This window comes from Thunnus maccoyii, chromosome 6, assembly GCF_910596095.1.
Source record: "Thunnus maccoyii chromosome 6, fThuMac1.1, whole genome shotgun sequence".
In the NCBI taxonomy this organism is placed as follows: domain Eukaryota; kingdom Metazoa; phylum Chordata; class Actinopteri; order Scombriformes; family Scombridae; genus Thunnus; species Thunnus maccoyii.
This window is the reverse complement of record NC_056538.1, coordinates 7,895,428-7,922,923: the sequence shown is the minus strand read 5'-3', so window position 1 is coordinate 7,922,923 and position 27,496 is coordinate 7,895,428. Positions and strand designations below refer to the sequence as shown.

The 27,496-nt window shown below is 41.2% G+C and overlaps 2 protein-coding genes and 2 long non-coding RNA genes across 7 annotated transcripts; 2 read left to right on the top strand and 2 right to left on the bottom strand.

Moving 5' to 3' along the window:
- Positions 1 to 500: 500 nt before the first annotated feature.
- Positions 501 to 14,562, top strand: LOC121898418 (TRPM8 channel-associated factor homolog). Its single transcript, XM_042413469.1, has 12 exons — positions 501 to 569; positions 792 to 1,584; positions 9,092 to 9,308; positions 10,015 to 10,312; positions 10,658 to 10,959; positions 11,255 to 11,429; positions 11,631 to 11,725; positions 12,080 to 12,290; positions 12,610 to 12,846; positions 13,127 to 13,350; positions 13,562 to 13,675; positions 13,922 to 14,562. The coding sequence occupies exons 2-12, from the start codon at positions 935 to 937 to the stop codon at positions 14,162 to 14,164; spliced, it is 2,766 nt and encodes a 921-aa protein (XP_042269403.1). The 5' UTR covers positions 501 to 569; positions 792 to 934; the 3' UTR covers positions 14,165 to 14,562.
- LOC121898423 lies at positions 12,699 to 15,278 on the bottom strand. Of its 2 annotated transcripts, none has more exons than XR_006096457.1 (5): positions 15,014 to 15,278; positions 14,569 to 14,612; positions 14,018 to 14,175; positions 13,542 to 13,657; positions 12,699 to 12,786 (listed from the first exon to the last, which is right to left on the bottom strand). It is a non-coding gene; the product is annotated as an uncharacterized LOC121898423 (long non-coding RNA). The 2 variants fall into 2 exon arrangements; XR_006096456.1 differs by lacking the exon at positions 12,699 to 12,786 and adding an exon at positions 12,837 to 12,924.
- A 2,715-nt stretch (positions 15,279 to 17,993) lies between these two features.
- Positions 17,994 to 26,024, top strand: LOC121898417 (TRPM8 channel-associated factor homolog). 3 transcript variants are annotated; one of them, XM_042413467.1, is made up of 13 exons: positions 17,994 to 18,038; positions 18,651 to 18,733; positions 18,956 to 19,748; positions 20,588 to 20,804; positions 21,462 to 21,759; positions 22,107 to 22,408; positions 22,704 to 22,878; positions 23,082 to 23,176; positions 23,537 to 23,741; positions 24,061 to 24,297; positions 24,578 to 24,801; positions 25,015 to 25,128; positions 25,384 to 26,024. In XM_042413467.1, exons 3-13 carry the CDS (start codon positions 19,099 to 19,101, stop codon positions 25,624 to 25,626), a joined length of 2,760 nt encoding a protein of 919 aa, XP_042269401.1. In that variant the 5' UTR covers positions 17,994 to 18,038; positions 18,651 to 18,733; positions 18,956 to 19,098; the 3' UTR covers positions 25,627 to 26,024. The 3 variants fall into 3 exon arrangements, with proteins under 3 accessions (XP_042269401.1, XP_042269400.1, XP_042269402.1); XM_042413466.1 differs by having other exon boundaries at positions 23,531 to 23,741; XM_042413468.1 differs by lacking the exons at positions 17,994 to 18,038; positions 18,651 to 18,733 and having other exon boundaries at positions 19,670 to 19,748; positions 21,462 to 21,537; positions 21,631 to 21,759; positions 23,531 to 23,741.
- LOC121898424 lies at positions 25,020 to 26,740 on the bottom strand. Its single transcript, XR_006096458.1, has 4 exons — positions 26,476 to 26,740; positions 26,031 to 26,074; positions 25,480 to 25,637; positions 25,020 to 25,110 (listed from the first exon to the last, which is right to left on the bottom strand). It is a non-coding gene; the product is annotated as an uncharacterized LOC121898424 (long non-coding RNA).
- Positions 26,741 to 27,496: the final 756 nt, after the last annotated feature.

Sequence of the window (27,496 nt, the reverse complement as noted above, 5' to 3'; positions counted from 1 at the left end):
CCAGGAGCCAACAAGAACAGAGAGGACATGAGCCACACGATCTCCATCAGTATGGAGACCTGGAAAGAGGACAGACTACACACACAGAAAGGAGAGACATGGAAACCACACACGCAATGGAGAGAGAGAGACAAGGACATTCACACAGGGGAGGAGTCATGGGCTGTTTGATATCTGACTTGATGCAAGTGCGGCACATGTAATGGAAAAGAAATAAATGTATATTTTGAGCCAGCCTTACTGTTCTGTTTTTAGGCAGATAAAATACTGCCTGGATGCTGACTGGACGAACAGGTTTCTTTTACAGTCACAGCCAGGGGGTTTCTCTGTCTCAATCCATGAGCTATAAACACCAACACAGAATGCTGACAAACAGGTATCATGGTCTACTGGTAAGTGATCTTTCTCCCAATCATTGTCATTGGGTCATACTGACTGAAGTCCCTCCTCTCCCTTGCTCTCATCTCATATCCTCACTGTCCAGATGGTGTTCTAGGTGGATTGCCTCGTTTGGAAAACTGTTGTGTCGCAGTGTAATAATACAAACAGAAAGTCAAGCTAACTTTCAGGTAAAAAAGTAACTTCTAGCTTTCAGTGTTTCTTTAAGATGAAAACCAGCATGCTTCTGGTCATCCATACATGTTACTGCATTTACTTTTTGTCTCTAAAGGAGTTGTAGGTTGACATTTTATTGTTCTAATGTCAGTGTTACAGACTTGTTACATACAGGCCATCTGATGTACTTTAAATGCTATTTTTTAAACTCTGTCAACTCTCTTTCTATCCCACAGCACAGCCTGACAAAACACACCTCCATCTACGCTCAACTGGTTAATCTTATGTGCTAACGCAATTTACATCTCACTCAGCACAGCTTTCTTTTGCCATCCACCCTCCTCTTCATCCGATCTTCAGAGCATCGATAATTCTCATCATGACCACCCAGCCCTCCCAACACCAGCAGCGTGAAGAGGCCTACATCTCCCTGATGAGAGGCTTGAAAAAGCTGGACCTCTGTGGTCCCTGTATTCCTAGCAATCTGGTTCTGATTGGAGACGATGCCTTTCCTTTAGTAATGAACAGCCAAGGCCAGGTCCTGATGGCTGCCTCTCTGTATGGCAGTGGAAGGATTGTGGTCTTGGGTCATGAGGGTTACCTGACCACCTTTCCTGCTCTGGTAGAGAACGCTCTGACCTGGCTGCGAGGAGATGGATCTGAAAACCTGGCCGTGGGGGTCCACAAGAATGTCAAGGGAGTTGCTGATAATCTCAGCAGATCCAGCTTCCAAGCCAAAATTGTGGAGGCCTTTAGTGTGAATCTGGAGGTTGGTACGTATGTGACAGATGCCTACAGCGTGGGTGCATATGTGAAGGACCTGGTGGCATTTCTGAAAGCTGGAGGAGGAGTGCTGATAGCCGGACAGGCGTGGAGCTGGGCTGCAGATCATCCTAAGGAGAACAAGCTGCTTCAGTTTGTAGGGAATGAGTTGTCTGGTGTGGCAGGGATCTACTTCTCTGAGCATCTGGGTGACGTAGAGTGCCTGCCTGTCTGCCCTCAGATCCCATCCTCTTGCATGGCTTTAGGGTAAGTGTATACTTCTTTTTCTACATGTTTTACATTTAAAAAGGTTCAGAGTTGTAAAATCACAGCTTTTCTGTTAGTCTTAAAACTTATCCACACATTTAGCCTCCTTGTATTTGTAATGGTAATTTTCATATAAACATTTTCTATATTAAACATATTTATATACTATATACAGTACCAGTCAAAAGTTTGGACACACGCTCCCATTGAGTGGGTCCAAACTTTTGACTGGTACTGTCATAATTGCTTATTATATTATATTGGTATTATGGTGTTGATTTACATCTAATTTTGAAGACTATGTTTCATTATTAATAACATATCTTGGTAAATGGGATCTGGTTTAAGTTTATTCTCACTCAACACAGGTCCAAATTATCTAATTAAGGTTTATTTTCTGAGATTAAACTTTTTCATGGAAAAACAAAACCATTCTGAGTAAGTTCTCAGAAACTATAATATACTGTAAGATAACAGCCACGCTAGCAGCTGTGTGAGGCTATGCATAGACACAGTGGTGCTTTGGGATAAATGCTAACGTCAACATAACATGCTCACAATGACACTATTAATGTTCTGATGATATTCAGCAGGTATAATGTCCACCATCTTAGTTTAGCATGTTATCATACTGACATTTTTAATTAGCACTTAACACAAAGTACAGCTGAGGCTTCTGACCTTAGGAGTGCACTAAAGGAAAAATCAGGGGATTGTCAAACTTATTAAAATCATCCTGATGGGGACATAAATGTCTGTACCAAATTTCATGACAATCCATCCAATAGTTGTTAAAATATTTACCTCACAACCTCAACTTCATAATGGCACTAGGTGAAAGGTCAGGGTATGAGGAAGATCTAGTTTCCCTGCTATGACAATATGCTGGATTTGTTTAAGCAGAACCCACTGCAAGTTATCAATCAGAATCATGCAGATATCTTGAAGTTTTACGGATTTATTGACACCATCACAACCACAATCCTTGTACAACAGTCTGATGACTCAGTGGTTCTGTGTAAATGAACATAATAAATCTGAATAATCGTGTCAGATATCCGTATGAAAATATAACAAGCAAATGTAGAAATTGTAGACTACATTACAAATGTATAAATGTCCACTTTACAAGACATGATGAATGGCAAAAAGCTGATAAATAATGTGGCTATATATTAAACAGGCATATGTGACGCTGAAACAGCATATTCCCTCTAACAGTGGATTTATGTCCATCAGCAATGCAACACTGCCCTCTAATGGCCAGTTGTAGACATGCATGGTGTCAATACCGGGGCCGAACAAGCTGCTAAGCTACATGTGTAATGCACACCCTGTTAATTAATGAGCGGACCTAGGAGTGGCCCTTCAGTCCACTATTCTGTCAGTAATATAGTACACCAACACAACCCAAACATAAAGTCCTAATAGTATGCCTAAGGCATGATACCTATTAATATTTAGTAACTGTGAGTAACAGTAGCTACTAATATGAGGCTACACAGTCGGCAGAACACATGAACATGAGCCCCTTTAGATTGGCTAAACACAGATACAATTCACTGATGAACAGCAACTATAACAAACATTCTCAACACTTGACTCACTTTCGCTAGACACACTTGACACCAGATGACATTTAGTACAAAGCAAAGTCCTCAGTCCAGAAAAACATCTGATGCATGACAGACTTCAGACTACCTTCTTGAGGAAAAACTGCAGGTCAACCAAGCTCAGTTCTGATTAGCCCAAAGTTAGTGTCACGTGAGGCTGAGTTCAGATGGGGGGTTGGGGGGTGGGAGACACATTATGGTGAGAGTGTCGCTGCTAAAAGAGGGCCTTTTTGACAGCCACCACCAGATTTCTGGGGGAAATCTGAATCAATCCCATAAAAGGTCCTTTGGTTTCTCAGGTGGTAAGTCACAGGTTTCATCATGGATGGCAGTCCAGGGCCATTCCAAGATTAGCGCTCCATCAATTAGTCAGGCGAGGAAGGGAGCTGAATAAGTCTAGCCAGTGGACGTGTGTAAATATGGTGACACATCTTGACTTTGGTAGACCTTACTTTGTTGTCAAGTCCGGGGGAAAGGTTGGTGACTATTCCTATCGGCCAAGAGCGAGGGAACTGAGGGTCCATGATCATGACAGCCTTATCAATGTGTAGGTCTGGCTTCTCTGTATGCCATTTTTGGTGGGCCTGAAGGCTGGGAAGGTAGAACTTGATGAAATTCTTCCAGAAATGGTCAGCAAGGAGCTGGCTATGGCGCCAGTGTTCTCTACCCAGAAGATTCACGATACACCATCAGTGGGAGTGATGCATCTGGCTGTCCAATTAGCAGGGAGTTAGGGGTAATTGGATCGGCGTCAGCAATGTCTGATGACATGTAGCCTAAGGGTTTGGAGTTGAGAATCCCTTCAACCTCAATGAGGAGTGTCCTCAGCACCTCCTCTGTCACCAGCTGTGTTCCAAGGGTTACCTGCAGGGCTTGTTTTACTGAATGAATCTCTCACTCCCAACAGCCACCAAAGTGGGGAGCATTAGGAGGATTGAATCTCCAAGGGATCCACTGGGGAGCGAGCTGGGCTTGAAGGTCTGGTTTGAGGGCTAAAAATGCCTCTTGCAATTCAGGGAAACCTCCTTTAAAATTGGTGCCCTGATCGGATAACAGGTCAAATGGCTTGCCTCTCTGAGCTATAAACCACCTCAAAGCCATGATACAGGAGTCTGTGTCAAGACTGGACAGGATGTCAGTATGCATGGCCCAAGTAGTCATGCATTAGAATAATATTCCCTATCATTTCTTACTTTTTCGTCCTATCTTGACAGGATAGGGCCCAAAACAGTCCATGCCTGTCAAGAAGAAGGCTGGCTTATGCAGGTGTAAATGTGCTGGAGGCAAGTCAGCCATCTTTGGGATGTTGGGTTTATTGCACTTGAAGACTGACTCCCTTACTGCATCACCAGACTGAGTGTAGTCCAGGGTGTGTTTTCAGAATGCATATGTAGCATAGCAGGGGCTGCAGGTCATGCCAAAGGGGTGCACTTTCCATTGGTATACAATGGGCTGGTTTTCACATTTGACATATCTCCAGAGAAAGTGGAGGAGTGGCTGATCTTCTGGGAGGAGCCTAACTTGATGGAACATCCTATGTATGTCACTGCTCACAGCAACAGCAAGTTCCCTAAAGCATAGGAGGACTGCAAGCAGAGTGAACCCCAGTGCTGGTCTGGGAAACAGAAGTTTGTTGAGGTCAACACTCTGTTACTGAAAGGAGCAGTTGAAGACTACATGGTGCTTACCATTGTGTTCCACTATGTGGTGAGGGATGTATCAACTCGTTGGTGTGTCTTCTGCACCAGGCTCCAGTTTGAAAATGTAACCAGTTTGTTCCACTCTCTGTATCTCCGCTATGTAGGCCGTGGCTTGCTCTGTGGCTTTGGAAAGCCTCCTCTCAGTGCTTCTGAGCAGGGTGAGCACCGCTTCCTGTGGAGATGGAGAAAAGGAGTGGATACTGTCTACTTTCACCCGATGGGTTTTGTCCTCCAAGCAGTTGATGGCTTCTTGATCCTGCCATGATCTCATGCTGGCCTTCTTGCTCTGTCAGTCTAGCATGTCCATTTGCCATAACCTTTCAATTTGTTGATAAAGGTCTGCTGGTGGAGCCCTGTAAGATGTGAAGAGGCAGTGTTGCTCCATGAGATAATGTTTAAGTCCATGAGTTGGACCCAGAAGTGTCCATCCATGGGAAGTTCTGATGGCCATTGGAGCCCCTGGTGGCCCAATACACACTGGTTCTACAGGTGTTATTAAGTTGGGGTGGTCAGAGTCTATGAGTAACACAGGATGGATGCTCTCAAACTGCTGAATGGGAAGATCCCTCAGGTGCCTGAATTTCCGTCACAGGGCTTTGGTCGGATAGGCGTGCTCTCCTAGCCTGAGATTTGGTGCGGTGAAGGCTCTCTTGATGATAAAGACCTGCTATGGGGAACTTGCTGGTGAGACGGTGAAGGAGGCAAACATTTTGAATGACTTGATGTCACCACCATTGATGCTGGGGCCATCCATAAGCTCTGCAATGCGCTGGAGAGCCAGCTGGTGTGGTTGCCCATATTGCTGGTTCAAGGCCACCATGGTATCTGTGAAGAGGTAATGAGAATTGGTATAAGAGTTAGCTGTGAGCAGAACTTCTTCCAGCTTCAGATGATCCACTAATATCTGGAATTTAATGCATTCTGTGGCATCTTTAGGAAGGATATTGTCCAGAGCAATCCTCAGTCTGGCAAACTCTTGGATTAGGGTGGATGAAATTGGGATAGTAGAAGTAGGTTCCCAGTATGTCCGTTCCTGACCACCAGGTGGACTCAAGATTTCATGTCTGGAGAGATGGTGCTCAGGTGGGTATCCATGCCTCTCTGGCGAATAATCACCTCCAGCAGGATAGCCAAGATGATGTGGAGCTTGTCTGCTCTCAGTCAGGTGTCTGAGCTATTCTGGAGAATAATGGTGCTCACTGAAGGTGGCAGATCTCTCTGGGTAATGGTGGTACCCCCCTAGATGACTGTTCTCTAGAATGTAGTGGGATTCATCTCTGTACCCATGACTGGGTCGTGAATGGGGCATGGTGAGTGCTGACTCAGAGTAATAATTGTTATAGGACTCTCTATATGGAGATATGTCATACCTTCTTGCATTTACATTAGGAGTGTGTGTGGCCCAGTTGTCATCTCTTACTGAAAGGCGATGGTATGACTCTAGATGTGATCTGTGTCCCAGGTCATGACTAGAATGCCTGGCTGACGCAATAGGGTGAAGTGTCCCCCTTTGCAATGTTGTCTCCACCTCCCGTGGGAGAATGTATGACTTGGGCCTAGGCATGCGTTACCAGCCTCAAGAATAGAGGTACTTGGGCCGGTAGCTATGTTGCGACACAATCCTGGATGGCTGTGGAGCAGTAAGGAACAGACACAAGTTTATCGGTGTGTGACCAACTCAAGTGCCATTTTACTCTGTCCCTAACATGACCAACACAGGCTTGAGTGGGATGTTTCTTTCAAGACCTGGTATTACAGTGACACCTACTGTCACAAGATATAACAACAACAACATTTAAACCAAATGTATTATCTGAGAGATGAATGTATAAAGTAGGTTGCTATTTATATGTTTTGTTTCGTTTTTTTAAAATAAGAGGTGGTGTTGTGGTAGAAACTTCCTTCCCATGATCAAACGAATGTGCCAGTGAGTGTGCAAAGATGACATTATGCCAATAAGAGACAGTTCCCAGGGAGTTAGCAAGAAGGCTAATCTGTGGTGTAGCAATTTGGTTTTCTGTGTGAGATGATTAAAGGCTGGCAGGCCTATTTTTAGTGTGAGAAAAAGGTGAAAGATGCTGAGGCAGTAATTTCTAAGGTAAGTCACACTTGTATCATCACCAAAGTGTCAAGGTCACTCATGAACCCAGCAATAATGACCAAATGGTCGAACATAATTAAAAAATGAGGTGGAGTCTAGAAAATAAGCTCCACAATAGAAGGTGTTAAGAAGGGTATAAAATATGATGTTTTATGATTTTGCATTAGGTTGCAAAGGCCTCAGTTTGCTTTGTATTGCTCTTTATGCACAGTAAACCTATTCACATTGAACTCTACCAGCTTCCAGTGTATGTTTTGAGTCTTTCTCTTATGAGTTCTGAGTTTAATACTAAGTTGTGGGTGACCTGAAGATTTATTGGCCCATTTGAAGATTTTTCCACAACAGTGTCAGTTTTTTTTATTACTTCTAATACAGGCTATTTTTCCACCCTCTACACATGGCACATCTCAGGGGCTGGACCCCACCATGTGGTGAATGTGACTCAGCCATTTTATGTTGCTGGCACTGCTCCAGCTTGTGATCACTGTGCCCACTTTGAGCTCTGAGCTCTTCATTCTGTAGTCTAAGTTGGTGCACCAATGCTAAAAAGACTCTCCTGTTTCTGTCTAAGCCTCTGACACTCATCCCTCCAGTTTTTTGCTAGGAGATCCCTATTTATCCATTGGTGCCCACAGCGAGTGGCTGCAGCACTCCTGACTAACTGGGGATGCAAAGCGTGAACTTCCTTCCATCTCTTCCTCTTGATGTGGATGAGATGAAGCAGGTGGTGTGATGTGTGGTGGTGCTGGCTGACTTGGTGTATCAGATAAGATGTAATCCTTAAGGTATCCGGGGAGGGATGTCTGCCTCCTGACATGTGTACCAGGCTCCTTATCTGCTGAGGTAGACATCTCAAAACTGTAGCAGGCTCCAGGTATCCGGCTCGAAGGACCAATTGTGAGGAAGATCTAGTTTCCATGACTATGTGTCGGATTTGTTCAAGCAGAACCCACTGCAGGTGATTGATCAGAATCACGCAGATGTCTTGAAGATTTATGGATTTATTGTCACCATCACAACCACAATCCTTGTACAACAGTCTGATGACTCAGTGGTTCTGTGTAAATGAACATGATAATTCAGAATAAACATGTCAGATATCCATATGAAAATATAAAGGCCATATGTAGAATTGTAAACTACATTACTTTCCTCTCTCAAATGTGTAAATTTCCACTGTACGAGACATGACGACTGACAAACAGCTGATAAATAATGTGGCTATGTATTAAACAGGCATATCTGAGGCTGAAACAGCATATTCCCTCTAACAGTGGATTTATGTCCTTCAGCAGTGCAACACTGCCCTCTATAAGCCAGTTGTAGAGATGCATGGCATCAGTACCAGAGGCTGAACGAGCTGCTAAGCTACACGTGTTGTGTATGCCCTGTTAATTAACGAGCAGACCTATAAGTAGCCGTTCAGTCCGCTATTCTGTCAGTAATATAGTACACCAATACAACCCAAACATAAAGTCCTAACAGTATGCCTAAGGCATGATACCTATTAACATTTAGTAACAGTAGCTACTAATATAAGGCTACACAGTCGGCAGAACACATGAACATGAGCCCCTTTAGATTGGCTAAACACAGATACAATTCACTAATGAACAGCAACTATAACAAACATTCTCAACACTTGACTCACTTTCGCTAGACACACTTGACACCAGATGACAGTTAGTACAGAGCAAAGTCCTTAACCCGGAAAGCATCTGATGCATGGCAGACTTCAGACTACCTTCTTGAGGAAAAACTGCAGGTCAACCTAGCTCAGTTCTGATTAGCCCAAAGTCTGTGTCTCGTGAGGTAGAGTTCACGTGGGGGGTGGGAGACACATTATGGTGAGAGTGTTGCTGCTTAAGAGGGCCTTTTTGACACAGGTAATTATCAATGTCATTAAGATTTATAGTCTGATAATCATGAATGTCTGAACCAAATTTTGTCCCATTCTGTCTGTTGTCTATGAGCTACTACATATGGCTAAAAACAATGAGTACAGCCCTTAAAGTGGAAATTCCTTTTCTACTCCACCTCCCCATCTCCCTCTGTGTCTTCTTCTCCCTTCTCTTTCCCTTTTTCAAATACAGAATCGGTAAGGATTTTAAGGATGACTTGGAGTTTTTACTCCAGGAGATACCCGAGTTTGACCATCTGAATGGGGTAGTAGCTTCTGAGGTTCTTGTCCATGGGCGTCTAGCATTCCCCATCGGTACCACCGAGGATGGGCGAGCATTCCTGGCAGGAGCCTACTATGGGAAGGGACGGGTTGTTGTGACCACTCATGAAGGACTTCTGAGAAGAGAGGTGGGGTGTGAATTAGTAAATATCATTGGAGGTTGCATTGAACAGTCGGTGAGAATTTCCTTTCTAAACCTGAAAAGGTTAGCTAAGAAACACAATGAATGCAGATGCTTTCATGGGGGCAAGGGGTGGGGGGTCACTGAATGATTTGATTAGTATTAAAGTGATGTGAATCATATGGTACGGCTTTAGCACACATTAGATCTCACTCCAATTTTGAACACCTATAGTTGGAGAGGTGTTAAATAATGCTCTCCACAACCACCAGTAGAGTTCAAGAGACTTGTAGAGTCAAAGCCAAGTTGTATTGAATCTGTTCTGGCGACTCATGGTGGACCAACATCAAGACACTTTATGTTGGTTTTTATTTTTATTGTCACCCATTTGTATTATGATTTATCATAGTACATTCTCTGACAATTCAATCAAGAAAAATAATTTAGATAAAACAACCAAATGGGAATGTCTATTTTTCGCTATTCCAGTGAATTAAGCACTACTAAAAACAAATCAAGTTATTCCATTACATTGATGCAAAAATCTTGAGTCAAAATGGCCATAAAACTTTCTTGCTCATTTGCATTATTTATGACCACCAGTAATTGGCTATTTGAAGTGTGTTAAATAATGAGACATGCTTAATCTGCCAAATATTTTTTCTATGATTAACAAACTACTGTTTTTCTCGGATAAACTACCTTCTTCACAGACGCTGGCTCCATTTTGGAACAATGCCCTTCATTGGTTGGATCAAGGCCGGAATGGGGTTGTTGGTGTGGTTCCAGGTCTCAACCAAGCCTTCAACCTCTTCAGCAAGTCAGAGTTTAATTGCGAGAAGACAAACTTAAGGAAAGACCTGAGTGTATTTGTGTGTACAGCATACTGCAACAACTATGTGGAGGAAATTCAAGACTTTGTGGTGGAGGGTGGAGGCCTCCTGATTGGTGGACATGCTTGGTATTGGGCTCAGACACATAAAGGACAAAACCCAATGACAGAATTCTCAGGTACATTAATGTGTAACTGGACTTTCCCTCTTTACTATTCAGTTCAATCTAGATAATATAACGTGATGCATCCTGAGCATATTCCAGATACCACCTTCTATGTGCATGTGCTAATATTGTACTAAGCTATGATACACATCAGACACAACCCCAAATTACTTAATGTACAACACCCTCATATTGACTCCCAAAGCAATAGGTGAAAATTGCATTTGTGGTCATAGACACAAAAGATATTGGGCATCAGTCTAAAAATATTGTTTTTAAATCCACAACAGTAAAACCCTATCAATAGTTAACAGTGCAACACACTGATCAAGTCAGATTTCTTGCACTGTCTCTCAGGAAACAAGATCATGAACAAAATGGGCTTGAGCCTGCTGGAGAATTACATCACTGACGGTTCCTACAAGGCCCCTGTGCCAAGCCAGGCCATCAAAGACACCTACTACTTCCGCCACCTCCTATGCCGCTTTGCTGTTCATGTAACCCAGGGGAAGGAACTTACCAAGTATGAGGAGGAATGCCTTAAAAAACTGGGCATGGACTGTGCCAAATACTTGCGCATGAAGGCTCATGACTGCTCCTCCTATACACAGATGGTGTCCAACCTCACTGACATGTTAAAGAAGTCGGGCATGCCACAGGTGGGCCATCAGTTGTGTATGATTGTTATTAGTTTGTGTAAGGACGGCCCCTTCAAGTTATTCCGACTTTTCAGTTAGGTTTTAGGCATTCACTGCCTTATGTGGTGTAATATTCTGTTGACAGTGGGTGGTTGGGTGGTTCACTGAATTGGCCGCTGATTGCCGTCACCTATAATACTACCAATAGTGCAATAATATGTCTGCATGGGATCTGTTGTTGTTTTCTTAGCTGAAGAAACTGTGACAAGGTGAGCAACCTCTTTTGAAAGTTCAACATTTATCATTCATTTTCAAGGTATGTGACAGCCGTCCTGTGAAGAGTCCCAAAGACCACCTGCTTCTCAGCATGGGGACAGATGTATATAAGGTTTGCCCAGATCCTGATGATCTCCTGCCTTACCTCATCAAGCATAACCCCATGATGCCAGTTGTCAATAACCAGAAGATCACAATTAATGCTAACACAGCAGGTCAGGCCACAGTGTTGTAGACATACTGTATGCACAATGTTATTTTAAGTAAAATACTTCATTTGCAGAACTGCAATTGTTCAACTGACATAATTTGTCTGTAGAACTCAATATGTTGCAATAATCTGTGAGCTTTTACATTGCTTTAGTACATAGATCTCACCACATTTGTTTGTGTGTGTGTGTGTGTGTGTGTATCAGGAGGAGAGGAGTGGATCAGTACTGGTCTCTACCTCTCTCCTGGTATGAGGACCTCCATAACTGTACCGGCAGGGATTGTCAACAAGGAATGGAAGGTACAGTGCATCATATCAAATTAAATCATCAGGGTTATGAGAGATATAAGATGGAAATGGGTTATGTTTTTTTTATTCAAAAGAAATTCCCCAAATAACAAATCATATCTTTCAATAATACATATATCATAAAGCAGCTGTTTGCCTCATGTGCAGTAGAACTAGCAATAACTGTAACGCAGTCATGGATTGAATAATATGATTATGACTGCTTTTTAATTATGCATTTATCTGTCACACCATCCGATTATTACTCTATCTATCCATCTTGCCAGCTTCAACTATAGAACAAACTATACAGCACTTTTGATACAGGTTTACAAAACAGTAACACATATTCCATCTCTTCTTCAGATCCAGATAGGCTGTCAAACAGACTATCTCAATGCTGCAGAGTTGAAGAGAGCGCCCTGTGTTCATGAACGATTTCCTGTTACCACAGAGAAGATGCAGGTGTGGAACCTGTGGGGGGGACTCATCTACCTGGTGGCTCCACCCAACACACAAGTGGAGGGGGTAGAGGTCACAGTGCAGACAGCTGTACGTGCACCATATTATAAATCTGGTGAGTGTGTGTTGAGTAACACTGGTTCAGAGATGTGTATATCTGTGTGTCTCCATGGGGTTAGTAGAGGGTGTGTAGCAGCACCTGTGACTTTTGCAGAAGGTACAAGCAAACATCTGGTACAAGCATCTGTGTGCTGGGTGCAGTACATTAACAGCTGAATGAAACTATGAGACCACATTCATAAGCAGTTCACATTTATGAAACTTTTACATTTTATTTGTTTATAATCTGCAAACAATGGCACATATTTATAACGTTTAAAATTATACAAGTTCAAACTCAGTTTTGAATTCACCCATCCCTCTGTTCTGCTCAGGTGTGACAACAAAGGCTGATTGGTCGTTGCTGCGTGCAGCTCCCTCACCCTGGGCAGAGCTGGAGTTTGAGAACATCATCCTTACTGTACCATCAGATGTTGTTCGGGATCTGGATTACCCCGACAAGTTGGCAGCACACTGGGATGCCATCATGAGAGGCGTTGCTGACCTGGCTGCTATCCCACACAAATTTCCCCGCAAAGAGAGATTTGTAACTGATGTACAGATTTCTCATGGTAAATGTGTTTTTCTGTGTATATGACTGCCTCTTGTTTGCCCAGCAGGGCAGGTGTTGAAGTTCACCACCACTCACACTGAAAATGTAAAAAACAAATGTTGAAGAATATCTAAGTGAAAATAATTTATTGAATGAGAACTTTTGCAACAACACGAGCTGTTTTTTTTGTTTTTGCTTTTCTTTCATTGGTTGCACTCGTATATCAATGGACTTATCACACCACTACATCACACATGTCACCTGCGCTTATAAGTAAGACTGAATTTTTCTCCATCCAGGTTGGATGCATGCAGGTTATCCCATCATGGCACAAACACCCACAGCAGCTCATGTGGTCAGCATTGACCATGCTAGGACTAAAGGCATGTGGGGCCCCATCCATGAGCTTGGACACAACCAACAGAGAGGCTGCTGGGAGTTCCCATCTCACACCACAGAGTGTACATGCAACCTCTGGTCAGTGTATGTGCATGAACAGGTGCTGGGGATCAACAGGGCAAAGGTGGAGTAAATCCTTTTTTTTTTTTTGACAAAACAAATGAGACCAATAGCTAGAAAAAAACAGTTCTTAACATGTATTATGACACATTTTTCTATCAGTAGACACCACAAAAGACAATTCCTCCTTTTTATCATATGTTGAGAAAAATATTTAGCTTTTCATTGGGATTATATTCCCTCACAATCCCTTACTTTTGTCTCGTTCAATGCAGGCTCATCCAGCTATGACTTCAGAAAAACGAAACCGTCGAGCAGAGGAGTATGCTAAGGGGGGCAAGAAACTCAGCAGCTGGCACATGTGGGTCGCCCTGGAGACATATATGCAGGTGAGAGGGAATTACTGTATATTACATTATGCAGAGAAACTATGTTTGGATCATACTGGAGTCACTTTTTAAACAGGATCACACACCGGCAAACATGAATGCAAATAAGACTCTAGTCCCATCGGACCCTGTGAGGGTTTAACAAAGCTCATTACACACCAGACAACAAAAATGTTGATGGATGAAAATGGAGAGACAGCAATACTTCTGTTTCACCCCCCTCTACTTCTTTCTCCTTCCATGTAGCTCCAGGAAAAGTTTGGCTGGGATGCCTTTAAGAAGGTGTTTGCTGCCTACCACAAGATGAGCAACTTTCCCAAAGACAACAAAGGAAAGATGAACCTGTATGCTGAGACTTTCTCCCAGACTGTGGAGATGAACCTGTCTGGATTCTTTAAAGCCTGGGGCTGGCCCATAGAAACAGCCACTGAGGAGAAACTCTCCAACCTGCCTCCCTGGAGTGACCACCCCATGATCCAGTATGGCTGAACTGTAGACTGCTGCAGATTCAAGTGCAGAGAGAGGGGTTTAATGATTTAGTGTATTAAATGTATTCAGTTGATTAACATTGTTTTCTTTTTGTTGTTGTTGTTGTCTCTTATCAAATATCGCATGTTTAATGCAATACAAGAAACACTACTTGACCAGTTATATATCTACAGCCTTTAAACTCAGTAGCTCCATTTGAAAATAATTCATCACTCTACCAATGATTATGATCATCTTAGATCAATTATTCAACATGACACCGCTGTACTCAATATGCAAACAGAATGTGCATGTAAGACCAAATCTACAGAATCAAACAATTTTTTATCAGACTACACTTCACTTTGAATATCAGTGTGAAAAACTGACAGTTTTATTTGTTAATGCAGCATTAATACTGATACCAGTAATGAAGCATCCTCTTCATTTCATTGCTCCAGCCCAACACCTTTTGAAGATGGGAACATAAATGTCTTTAATGTAACTATTTTGATATTTGCCTTTACTGTCAATTCAAAATACACTAATAAACATTTACTTTACTCCTCTACTACTTGTTATTCATCAATTTGTTCTTGAATGAGAAGCGTAAAATAAACCACTTCAAAAAGGGTACTACATGTACGGATAGTATTTTATTTCACACTAATTAATATGAAAAACAAGTCTTCTAATCCTTTATAGCCTACAGTTGTTGGAGAATAGCTGGGTGAACTCTGCAAGTTCAGAGAGAGAATCTGGTAGAGAGCCAAAAAAAAAAGAAAAAAGTCCAGTGGTGTCTGGATGATTGTTTAGTGATGTTAACATAATAAAAATAATGTCATTTAAATTTTTACTCATGTTACGTACCCAGACTGGACCTACAAAGGAAATTAGTGTATGAATATTTGGCTAGACCAAATGGAGGAGCGGAGATGTGGGCAAACCAAGTCTCAGACGATCTGGAGCACACTGGGGCCCCAATCTGTGGTTTCTTCTGATGTTTCCACATTGAGCCCAAATGTGAGATTGAGGAGTAAAATAAACTATTTTCTGTAGAGTAGGTGACCAAAAGAAAACCAAATAAAATGATAACATGGGAAGGTCAGACACCACACGAGTCCACCAATCAGTGCTCAGGCCATTTCTCTTCATCCTCTGATCCACAGGTGTTCTCATTTCTCCTGATGATCCCAGCCGCACACAAACACAACCCCCTCATCCTGTCCAGTCAATGAATGAAAAGCAAGTTAAGTAAGTGTGAGCAGAGGCCTCTAAACTGTGAGATCCAACTGCCAACTAGATCCTTATTTTACCTAATTATAAACAGACCGGTAGCAGACCGTAGTAAAGTAGACCACATACTGTACTCTAAAACAGGATGAGCTGTTTTGGACTTATTGTCTTGAAGTGTAATTAGGTTTGTTCCGTCAGTGAGTCAGTGACAGACAGTAAGTCTTATTCCCATTGTATATGAGTCTGAACACTGGAGTATTGGAGAAGTGGATCAGGCACATACAGGCCTCAAACCATTCTTGCACACAAAGCAAACATCCTCAGTTCTTTATCATAACTGAATGAGAGCTACAAGTTTTGTTTGGATATTTCAGAAAAACTATTTTAGGGATGCAAAATGGAAAAAAGTATTACCATCTGACTTCAATTTCTCTCTGATTTCTGCAAAAGGTATCACCTTTATAATATGGACTCAACCTCAGTCACAGGGTTCTCTGTTGCTTCAGTGCAGCATCTATAATTTCAATATTTTTTGATTTTCCTGGTAGTATGAGTGTCAGTAATACCACAGTTATGACAAGAAAATGTTTTATATAACTGTATACTCTTCTAACCACTCTAAGCCAGCCTTACTGTTCTGCTTTTAGCCAGATAATTGGTGTCTTGATTAAGACACAAGCTATTAACACAGACAAAGTATTAACACAGACAAAGAGTGTCAACAGACAGGTGTTGTAGTCCATTTTGTCTGGTGATGTGTGATCCTTCCCTTAATCTCATGATAGGCTGTTGTTATATGTTATATTTAATTTAAGATATTATGGTGTTGATTTACATCTAATTTTGAAGACTATGTTTCATTATTAATAACATATCTTGGTAAATGGCATCTGGTTTAAGTTTATTCTCACTCAACACAGGTCCAAATGATGTAATTCAGATTTATTTTCTGAGATTATACTTTTTCATGGAAAAACAAAAGTTCTCAGAAACTTTAATATACTGTAAGATAACAGCCACACTAGTGGCTGTGTGAGGCTATACATAGACACAGTAGTGCTTTGGGATGAATGCTAATGTCACCATGATTACATGCTCACAATGACACTATTAATGTTCTGATGATATTCAGCAGGTACAATGTCCACCATCTTAGTTAAGCATGTTAACATGCTAACATTTTTAATTAGCGCTTAACACAAAGTACAGCTGAGGCTTCTGACCTTAGGAGGACACTAAAGGAAAAATCAGATCTCACTCTAATTGTGAACACCTATTCTAAGCCAGCCTTACTGTTCTGCTTTAACCAGATAAAATGTGTACATACTACAATTTAATAAAAATATACATATGGGCCTTCTCATCTTCCTGCTTAACAGTGATCATTTCTGATAGCTGATCTTACGTTTCTTTCGCTACAACAAAGATGAAAACATGATGTGTGTGTCACATTAATGTATACATTGCATTAGATTTCTCTTTGAGTCGCAACAACTACTCAAACATTTTTCATCCAAGTTTGATTTTGATGCATATCAAACAATATTAACAGGTTTCCCCAAGAAATAGATAGACTAATCTGATATATTGTCAATATGTTCTATTACAGTCTCAGCATCCACAAATATTGTGATAATAAATATACTTGTAATGACTGGACAAACAGGTTTCCTATACATTCACAGCCAGGGTGTATCTCAGGCTCAACCCACTTGTGTAAGACACAAGAGATTAACACAAACAAGGTATTAACACAAACAACGTATTAACACAGACAAAGAGTGTCAAAAGACAGGTGTTGTAGTCCATTTTGTCTGGTGATGTGTGATCCTTCCCTTAATCTCATGATAGGCTGTCGTTAGGTTTTATTGACTGAAATCCTTCCATTCTGAGTAAGTTCTCAGAAACTATAATATATTAAATGCTAACATCAACATGATTACATGCTCACAATGACACTGCTAATGTTCTGATGATATTCAGCAGGTACAATGTCCACCATCTTAGTTTACCATTTTAGCATGCTAATATTTTTAATTAGCACTTAACACAAAGTACAACTGAGGATTCTGACCTTAGGAGGACACTAAAGGAAAAATCAGGGGATCATCAAACTTATTAAAATCATCCTGATGGGGACATAAATCTCTGTAGCAAATTTCATGACAATCCATCCAATAGTTGTTGAAATATTTCCCTCAAAACCTCAACTTCATAATGGCACTAGACGAAAAGTCAGGGAATCATGAATGTCATTAGGATTTATAGTCTGATAATAATGAATTTACCAATTTTGTCCCTTATTTTCTGTTGTGTATGAGCTACTACATATGGCTAAAAACAATGAATACAGCCCTTAAAGTGGAAATTGCTTTTTTACTCCATCTCTCCATCTCCCTCTGTGTCTTCTTCTCCCTTCTCTTTTCCTGTTTGCAAATACAGAATCGGTAAGGATTTTAAGGATGACTTGGAGTTCTTACTCCAGGGGATATCTGAGTTTGACCTTCAGAATGGGGTAGAAGCTTCTAAGGTTCTGGCTCATGGGCCTCTAGCGTTCCCCAACAGTACCACCGAGGATGGGCGAGCATTCCTGGCAGGAGCCTACTATGGGAAGGGACGGGTTGTTGTGATCACAGAAGAAGGACTTCTGAGAAGAGAGGTGGGGTCTGAACTAGTGAATGCTGTTTAATTTCTTTGGAGTCTTTGGTGATTACATTGAGCAGTTGGTGAGAATTTTCTTTCTAAACCTGAAGAGGTTAGCGAAGAAACATAATGAATGCAGATGCTTTCATGGGGGCAAGGGGTGGGGGGTCACTGAATGATTTGATTAGTATTAAAGAGATGTGAATCATATGGTACGGCTTAGCACACATTACATCTCACTCCAATTGTGAACACCTATGCGAGATGTTGGAGAGGTGTTAAATAATGCTCTCCACAACCACCAGTGGAGTTCAAGAGGCTTGTAGAGTCAAAGCCAAGTTGTATTGAATCTGTTCTGGCAACTCATGGTGGATGCTGACTGGACAAACTGGTTTCTTATACAGTCACAGCCAGGGGATATCTATGTCTCAATCCATGAGCTATAAACACAGACACAGAATGCTGACAAACAGGCGTTGTAGTCTAGTGATGAGTGATCTTTCTCCCAATCATTGTCATTGGGTCGTACTGACTGAAGTCCCTCCTCATTTTTTCTTTACCTTTTTCACTTAAATACTCCCTCCTGCTCTTCCTCTCATCTCATATCCTCATTCTCCTCTCCTGCCAGATGGTGTTCTAGGTGGATAGCCTCGTTTGGAAAACTGTTGTCGCAGTGTAATAATACAAACAGAAAGTCAAGCTAACTTTCAGGTAAAAAAGTAACTTCTAGCTTTCAGTGTTTCTTTAAGATGAAAACCAGCATGCTTCTGGTCATCCATACATGTTACTGCATTTACTTTTTGTCTCTAAAGGAGTTGTAGGTTGACATTTTATTGTTCTAATGTCAGTGTTACAGACTTGTTACATACAGGCCATCTGATGTACTTTAAATGCTATTTTTTAAACTCTGTCAACTCTCTTTCTATCCCACAGCACAGCCTGACAAAACACACCTCCATCTACGCTCAACTGGTTAATCTTATGTGCTAACGCAATTTACATCTCACTCAGCACAGCTTTCTTTTGCCATCCACCCTCCTCTTCATCCGATCTTCAGAGCATCAATAATTCTCATCATGACCACCCAGCCCTCCCAACACCAGCAGCGTGAAGAGGCCTACATCTCCCTGATGAGAGGCTTGAAAGAGCTGGACCTCTGTGGTCCCTGTGTTCCCAGCAATCTGGTTCTGATTGGAGACGATGCCTTTCCTTTAGTAATGAACAGCCAAGGCCAGATCCTGATGGCTGCCTCTCTGTACGGCAGTGGAAGGATTGTGGTCTTGGGTCATGAGGGTTACCTGACAACCTTTCCTGTTCTGGTAGAGAATGCTCTGACCTGGCTGCGAGGAGATACATCTAAAAACTTGTCTGTGGGGGTCCACAAGAATGTCAGGGGAGTTGCTGATAATCTCAGCAGATCCAGCTTCCAAGCCAAAATTGTGGAGGCCTTTAGTGACAATCTAGAGGTTGGCGTGTATGTGACAGATGCCTACAGCGTGGATGCAGACGTAAAGCAGCTGGTGGCGTTTCTGAAAGCTGGAGGAGGAGTGCTGATAGCCGGACAGGCGTGGAGCTGGGCTGCAGATCATCCTAAGGAGAACAAGCTGCTTGAGTTTGTAGGGAATAAGGTGTCCAGCGTGGCAGGGATCTACTTCTCTGAGCATCAGGGTGACGTAGAGTGCCTTCCTGTCTGCCCTCAGATCCCATCCTCCTGCATGGCTTTAGGGTATACTTCTTTTTCTACATGTTTTACATTTAAAAAGGTTCAGAGTTGTAAAATGACAGCTTTTCTGTTAACCTTAGAATTTATCCACACAGTTAGCCCTCCTTGTTTTTGTAATGGTAATTTTCATATAAACATTTTCCATATTTAACATATTTGCATAGAATATTCAGTACCACTCAAAATTTTTGACTGTATTTCATAACTGATTCTCAAGATCATTATCAGTGCACTGCATTATTCATCTTTATATTTCATTTAAGATATTATGGTGTTGATTTACACCTAATTTTGAAGACTATGTTTCATTATTAAGAACATATCTTGGTAAGTGGGATCTGGCTTAAGTTTATTCTCACTCAACACAGGTCCAAATGATGTAATTCAGGCTTATCTTATTATTATTTCTATTATTTATTTTTAATTAGCACTTAAACACAAAGTACAGCTGAGGCTTCTGATCTTAAGAGGGTTCAGAGCTCAGAAGTAAAAATCACGGGATCATCAAACTTATTAAAATCATCCTGACAGGGACATAAATGTCTGTACCAAATTTCACAATAATCCATCCAATAGTTGTTGAAATATTTCCCTCAAAACCTCAACTTCATAATGGCACTAGACAAAAAGTCAGGGAATCACCAACATCATTAGGATTTATAGTGTGGTAATCATGAATGTCTGAACCAAATTTTGTCCCATTCTGTCTGTTGTGTATGAGCTACTACATATGGCTAAAAACAATGAATACAGCCCTTAAAGTGGAAATTGCTTTTTTACTTCATCTCTCCATCTCCCTCTGTGTCTTCTTCTCCCTTCTCTTTTCCTGTTTGCAAATACAGAATTGGTAAGGATTTTAAGGATGACTTGGAGTTCTTACTCCAGGGGATATCCGAGTTTGACCTTCAGAATGGGGTAGTAGCTTCTGAGGTTCTGGCTCATGGGCCTCTAGCGTTCCCCATCGGTACCACCGAGGATGGGCGAGCATTCCTGGCAGGAGCCTACTATGGGAAGGGACGGATTGTTGTGATCACTCATGAAGGACTTCTGAAAAGAGAGGTGGGGTGTGAATTAGTAAATGTCATTGGAGGTTACATTGAGCAGTTGGTGAGAATTTTCTTTCTAAACCTGAAAAGGTTAGCGAAGAAACATAATGAATGCAGATGCTTTCATGGGGGGCAAGGGGTGGGGGGTCACTGAATGATTTGATTAGTATTAAAGTGATGTGAATCATATGGTACGGCTTTAGCACACATTAGATCTCACTCCAATTTTGAACACCTATAGTTGGAGAGGTGTTAAATAATGCTTTCCACAACCACCAGTAGAGTTCAAGAGACTTGTAGAGTCAAAGCCAAGTTGTATTGAATCTGTTCTTGCGACTCATGGTGGACCAACATCAAGACACTTTATGTTGGTTTTTATTTTTATTTTTCACCCATTTGTATCATGATATGTCATAGTACATTCTCTGGAAATTCATTTGAGAAATATAATGTAGATGAAACAACTGAATGTCTGTTTTTACCTTTTCCAGTGACTTAAACATTACTAAAAACAAATCAAGTTATTCCATTAATTCAAAGCAAAAATCCTGAGTCAAAATGGCCATTCAGTTTTTTTGCTCATTTGCATCATTTGTTTTTATATTTATATTTATTTTTTTCTGTGACTAACAAACTACTGTTTTTCTCGGATAAACTACCTTCTTCACAGACGCTGGCTCCATTTTGGAACAATGCCCTTCATTGGTTGGATCAAGGCAGGAATGGGGTTGTTGGTGTGGTGCCAGGTCTTAACCAAGCCTTCAACCTCTTCAGCAAGTCAGAGTTTAATTGTGAGAGGACAAATGTCAGGAAAGACCTGAGTGTATTTGTGTGTACAGCATACAGCGACAATTATGTGGAGGGGATCCAAGAGTTTGTTGCAGAGGGAGGAGGCCTCCTGATTGGTGGACATGCTTGGTATTGGGCTCAGACACACAAAGGACAAAACCCAATGACAGAATTCTCAGGTACAATAATGTGCAACTGGACTTTCCCTCTTTACTATTCAGTTCAATCTAGATAATATAACGTGATGCATCCTGAGCATATTCCAGGTACCACCTTCTACGTGCATGTGCTAATATTGTACTAAGCTACGACACTCATCAGACACAACCCCAAATTACTTAATGTACAACACCCCCATACTGACTCCCAAAGCAACTGGTGAGAATTGCATTTGTGGTCATAGACACAAAAGATATTGGGCATCAGTCCAAAAATATTGTTTTACCCACAACAGTGAAACCCTATCAATAATACTATTAACAGTGCAACACATTGATTAAGTAGGGTTTCTTGCTCTGTCTTTCAGGAAACAAGATCCTGAACAAAATGGGCTTGAGCCTGCTAGAGAATTACATCACTGACGGTTCCTACAAGGCCCCTGTGCCAAGCCAGGCCATCAAAGACACCTACTACTTCCGCCACCTTCTACGCAGCTTTGCTGGTCATGTAACCCAGGGAGAGGAACTTACCGAGAATCAGGAGGAATGCCTTAAAAAACTGGGCAAGGACTGTGCCAAATACTTGCGCATGAAGGCTCATGACTGCTCCTCCTATACACAGATGGTGTCCAACCTCACTGACACGTTAAAGAAGTCGGGCATGCCACAGGTGGGCCATCAGTTGTGTATGATTGTTATTAGTTTGTGTAAGGACGGCCCCTTCAAGTTATTCCGACTTTTCAGTTAGGTTTTAGGCATTCACTGCCTTATGTGGTGTAATATTCTGTTGACAGTGGGTGGTTGGGTGGTTCACTGAATTGGCCGCTGATTGCCGTCACCTATAATACTACCAATAGTGCAATAATATGTCTGCATGGGATCTGTTGTTGTTTTCTTAGCTGAAGAAACTGTGACAAGGTGAGCAACCTCTTTTGAAAGTTCAACATTTATCATTCATTTTCAAGGTATGTGACAGCCGTCCTGTGAAGAGTCCCAAAGACCACCTGCTTCTCAGCATGGGGACAGATGTATATAAGGTTTGCCCAGATCCTGATGATCTCCTGCCTTACCTCATCAAGCATAACCCCATGATGCCAGTTGTCAATAACCAGAAGATCACGATTAATGCTAACACAGCAGGTCAGGCCACAGTGTTGTAGACATACTGTATGCACAATGTTATTTTAAGTAAAATACTTCATTTGCAGAACTGCAATTGTTCAACTGACACAATTTGTCTGTAGAACTCAATATGTTGCAATAATCTGTGAGCTTTTACATTGCTTTAGTACATAGATCTCACCACATTTGTTTGTGTGTGTGTGTGTGTGTGTGTGTATCAGGAGGAGAGGAGTGGATCAGTACTGGTCTCTACCTCTCTCCTGGTATGAGGACCTCCATAACTGTACCGGCAGAGATTGTCAACAAGGAATGGAAGGTACAGTGCATCATATCAAATTAAATCATCAGGGTTATGAGAGATATAAGATGGAAATGGGTTATGTTTTTTTTATTCAAAAGAAATTCCCCAAATAACAAATCATATCTTTCAATAATACATATATCATAAAGCAGCTGTTTGCCTCATGTGCAGTAGAACTAGCAATAACTGTAACGCAGTCATGGATTGAATAATATGATTATGACTGCTTTTTAATTATGCATTTATCTGTCACACCATCCGATTATTACTCTATCTATCCATCTTGCCAGCTTCAACTATAGAACAAACTATACAGCACTTTTGATACAGGTTTACAAAACAGTAACACATATTCCATCTCTTCTTCAGATCCAGATAGGCTGTCAAACAGACTATCTCAATGCTGCAGAGTTGAAGAGAGCGCCCTGTGTTCATGAACGATTTCCTGTTACCACAGAGAAGATGCAGGTGTGGAACCTGTGGGGGGGACTCATCTACCTGGTGGCTCCACCCAACACACAGGTGGAGGGGGTAGAGGTCACAGTGCAGACAGCTGTACGTGCACCATATTATAAATCTGGTGAGTGTGTGTTGAGTAACACTGGTTCAGAGATGTGTGTATCTGTGTGTCTCCATGGGGTTAGTAGAGGGTGTGTAGCAGCACCTGTGACTTTTGCAGAAGGTACAAGCAAACATCTGGTACAAGCATCTGTGTGCTGGGTGCAGTACATTAACAGCTGAATGAAACTATGAGACCACATTCATAAGCAGTTCACATTTATGAAACTTTTACATTTTATTTGTTTATAATCTGCAAACAATGGCACATATTTATAACGTTTAAAATTATACAAGTTCAAACTCAGTTTTGAATTCACCCATCCCTCTGTTCTGCTCAGGTGTGACAACAAAAGCTGATTGGTCGTTGCTGCGTGCAGCTCCCTCACCCTGGGCAGAGCTGGAGTTTGAGAACATCATCCTTACTGTACCATCAGATGTTGTTCGGGATCTGGATTACCCCGACAAGTTGGCAGCACACTGGGATGCCATCATGAGAGGCGTTGCTGACCTGGCTGCTATCCCACACAAATTTCCCCGCAAAGAGAGATTTGTAACTGATGTACAGATTTCTCATGGTAAATGTGTTTTTCTGTGTATATGACTGCCTCTTGTTTGCCCAGCAGGGCAGGTGTTGAAGTTCACCACCACTCACACTGAAAATGTAAAAAACAAATGTTGAAGAATATCTAAGTGAAAATAATTTATTGAATGAGAACTTTTGCAACAACACGAGCTGTTTTTTTTGTTTTTGCTTTTCTTTCATTGGTTGCACTCGTATATCAATGGACTTATCACACCACTACATCACACATGTCACCTGCGCTTATAAGTAAGACTGAATTTTTCTCCATCCAGGTTGGATGCATGCAGGTTATCCCATCATGGCACAAACACCCACAGCAGCTCATGTGGTCAGCATTGACCATGCTAGGACTAAAGGCATGTGGGGCCCCATCCATGAGCTTGGACACAACCAACAGAGAGGCTGCTGGGAGTTCCCATCTCACACCACAGAGTGTACATGCAACCTCTGGTCAGTGTATGTGCATGAAGAGGTGCTGGGGATCAACAGGGCAAAGGTGGAGTAAATCCTTTTTTTTTTTTTTTGACAAAACAAATGAGACCAATAGCTAGAAAAAAACAGTTCTTAACATGTATTATGACACATTTTTCTATCAGTAGACACCACAAAAGACAATTCCTCCTTTTTATCCTATGTTGAGAAAAATATTTAGCTTTTCACTGGGATTATATTCTTTCACAATCCCTTACTTTTGTCTCGTTCAATGCAGGCTCATCCAAATATGACTTCAGAAAAGCGAAACCATCGAGCAGAGGAGTATGCTAAGGGGGGCAAGAAACTCAGCAGCTGGCACATGTGGGTCGCCCTGGAGACATATATGCAGGTGAGAGGCAATTACTGTATATTACATTCTGCAGAGAAACTATGTTTGGATCATACTGGAGTCACTTTTTAAACAGGATCACACACTGTCATAGGCAAAATGAATGCAAATAAGACTCAGAATTCCCATCGGACCCTGTGAGGGTTTAACAAAGCTCATTACACACCAGACAACAAAAATATTGATGGATGAAAATGGAGAGACAGCAATACTTCTTTTTCACACACCCCTCTACTTCTTTCTCTTTCCATGTAGCTCCAGGAAAAGTTTGGCTGGGATGCCTTTAAGAAGGTGTTTGCTGCCTACCACAAGATGAGCAACTTTCCCAAAGACAACAAAGGAAAGATGAACCTGTATGCTGAGACTTTCTCCCAGACTGTGGAGATGAACCTGTCTGGATTCTTTAAAGCCTGGGGCTGGCCCATAGAAACAGCCACTGAGGAGAAACTCTCCAACCTGCCTCCCTGGAGTGACCACCCCATGATCCAGTATGGCTGAACTGTAGACTGCTGCAGATTCAAGTGCAGAGAGAGGGGTTTAATGATTTAGTGTATTAAATGTATTCAGTTGATTAACATTGTTTTCTTTTTGTTGTTGTTGTTGTCTCTTATCAAATATCGCATGTTTAATGCAATACAAGAAACACTACTTGACCAGTTATATATCTACAGCCTTTAAACTCAGTAGCTCCATTTGAAAATAATTCATCACTCTACCAATGATTATGATCATCTTAGATCAATTATTCAACATGACACTGCTGTACTCAATTTGCAAACAGAATGTGCATGTAAGACCAAATCTACAGAATCAAACAATTTTTTATCAGACTACACTTCACTTTGAATATCAGTGTGAAAAACTGACAGTTTTATTTGTTAATGCAGCATTAATACTGATACCAGTAATGAAGCATCCTCTTCATTTCATTGCTCCAGCCCAACACCTTTTGAAGATGGGAACATAAATGTCTTTATGTAACTATTTTGATATTTGCCTTTACTGTCAATTCAAAATACACTAATAAACATTTACTTTACTCCTCTACTACTTGTTATTCATCAATTTGTTCTTGAATGAGAAGCGTAAAATAAACCACTTCAAAAAGGGAACTACATGTACGGATAGTATTTTATTTCACACTAATTAATATGAAAAACAAGTCTTCTAATCCTTTATAGCCTACAGTTGTTGGAGAATAGCTGGGTGAACTCTGCAAGTTCAGAGAGAGAATCTGGTAGAGAGCCAAAAAAAAAAAGAAAAAAGTCCAGTGGTGTCTGGATGATTGTTTAGTGATGTTAACATAATAAAAATAATGTCATTTAAATTTTTACTCATGTTACGTACCCAGACTGGACCTACAAAGGAAATTAGTGTATGAATATTTGGCTAGACCAAATGGAGGAGCGGAGATGTGGGCAAACCAAGTCTCAGATGATCTGGAGCACACTGGGGCCCCAATCTGTGGTTTCTTCTGATGTTTCCACATTGAGCCCAAATGTGAGATTGAGGAGTAAAATAAACTATTTTCTGTAGAGTAGGTGACCAAAAGAAAACCAAATAAAATGATAACATGGGAAGGTCAGACACCACACGAGTCCACCAATCAGTGCTCAGGCCATTTCTCTTCATCCTCTGATCCACAGGTGTTCTCATTTCTCCTGATGATCCCAGCCGCACACAAACCCAACCCCCCTCATCCAGTCCAGTCAATGAATGAAAAGCAAGTTAAGTAAGTGTGAGCAGAGGCCTCTAAACTGTGAGATCCAACTGCCAACTACATCCTTATTTTACCTAATTATAAACAGACCGGTAGCAGACCGTAGTAAAGTAGACCACATACTATACTCTAAAACAGGATGAGCTGTTTTGAGCTTATTGTCTTGAAGTGTAATTAGGTTTGTTGCATGTTTTACGCACTTTATCAGTCATAACATTGATATTTTCAAATGTATAATTTTCCACATTAATGCAGACCATGAAATAATCAGATAGACCTGCACAATGTATGTAAAGAAAAAAGGAAAAGAATCAAGTATGTTACACAAGATAAAAATCAAACTGCAAGAAGACATAGAGCCCTAATATGGGAGGTTTTGTCCAACGTACAGACAGAGATGGGACCCATACAGGCCTCAAACCATTCTTGTACACAAAGCAAACATCTTCAGTCTTTTATTATAACTGAATGAAAGCTACAAGATTTGTTTGGACATTCAATAAAAAACTATTTTAGGGATGCATAATGGAAAAAATGTTATTACTATTAATTATTATCAGCTTAATTATCATTATTATTATGCTGCACTAAGAAAGGCAGTTAATGCTAGAAGAGACGCTGACATGCTGATTTATAAAGATTTAAGGA

Coding starts and splice junctions, on each gene's coding strand:
- LOC121898418 (XM_042413469.1), top strand. CDS start 935: ATGACCACCCAGCCCTCCCAACACCAGCAGCGTGAAGAGGCCTACATC. Junction 9,309..10,014: donor AAGGACTTCTGAGAAGAGAG/GTGGGGTGTGAA, acceptor CCTTCTTCACAG/ACGCTGGCTCCATTTTGGAA. Junction 13,676..13,921: donor CCCTGGAGACATATATGCAG/GTGAGAGGGAAT, acceptor CCTTCCATGTAG/CTCCAGGAAAAGTTTGGCTG.
- LOC121898417 (XM_042413466.1), top strand. CDS start 19,099: ATGACCACCCAGCCCTCCCAACACCAGCAGCGTGAAGAGGCCTACATC. Junction 23,742..24,060: donor TGCACCATATTATAAATCTG/GTGAGTGTGTGT, acceptor TGTTCTGCTCAG/GTGTGACAACAAAAGCTGAT. Junction 24,298..24,577: donor TGATGTACAGATTTCTCATG/GTAAATGTGTTT, acceptor TTCTCCATCCAG/GTTGGATGCATGCAGGTTAT.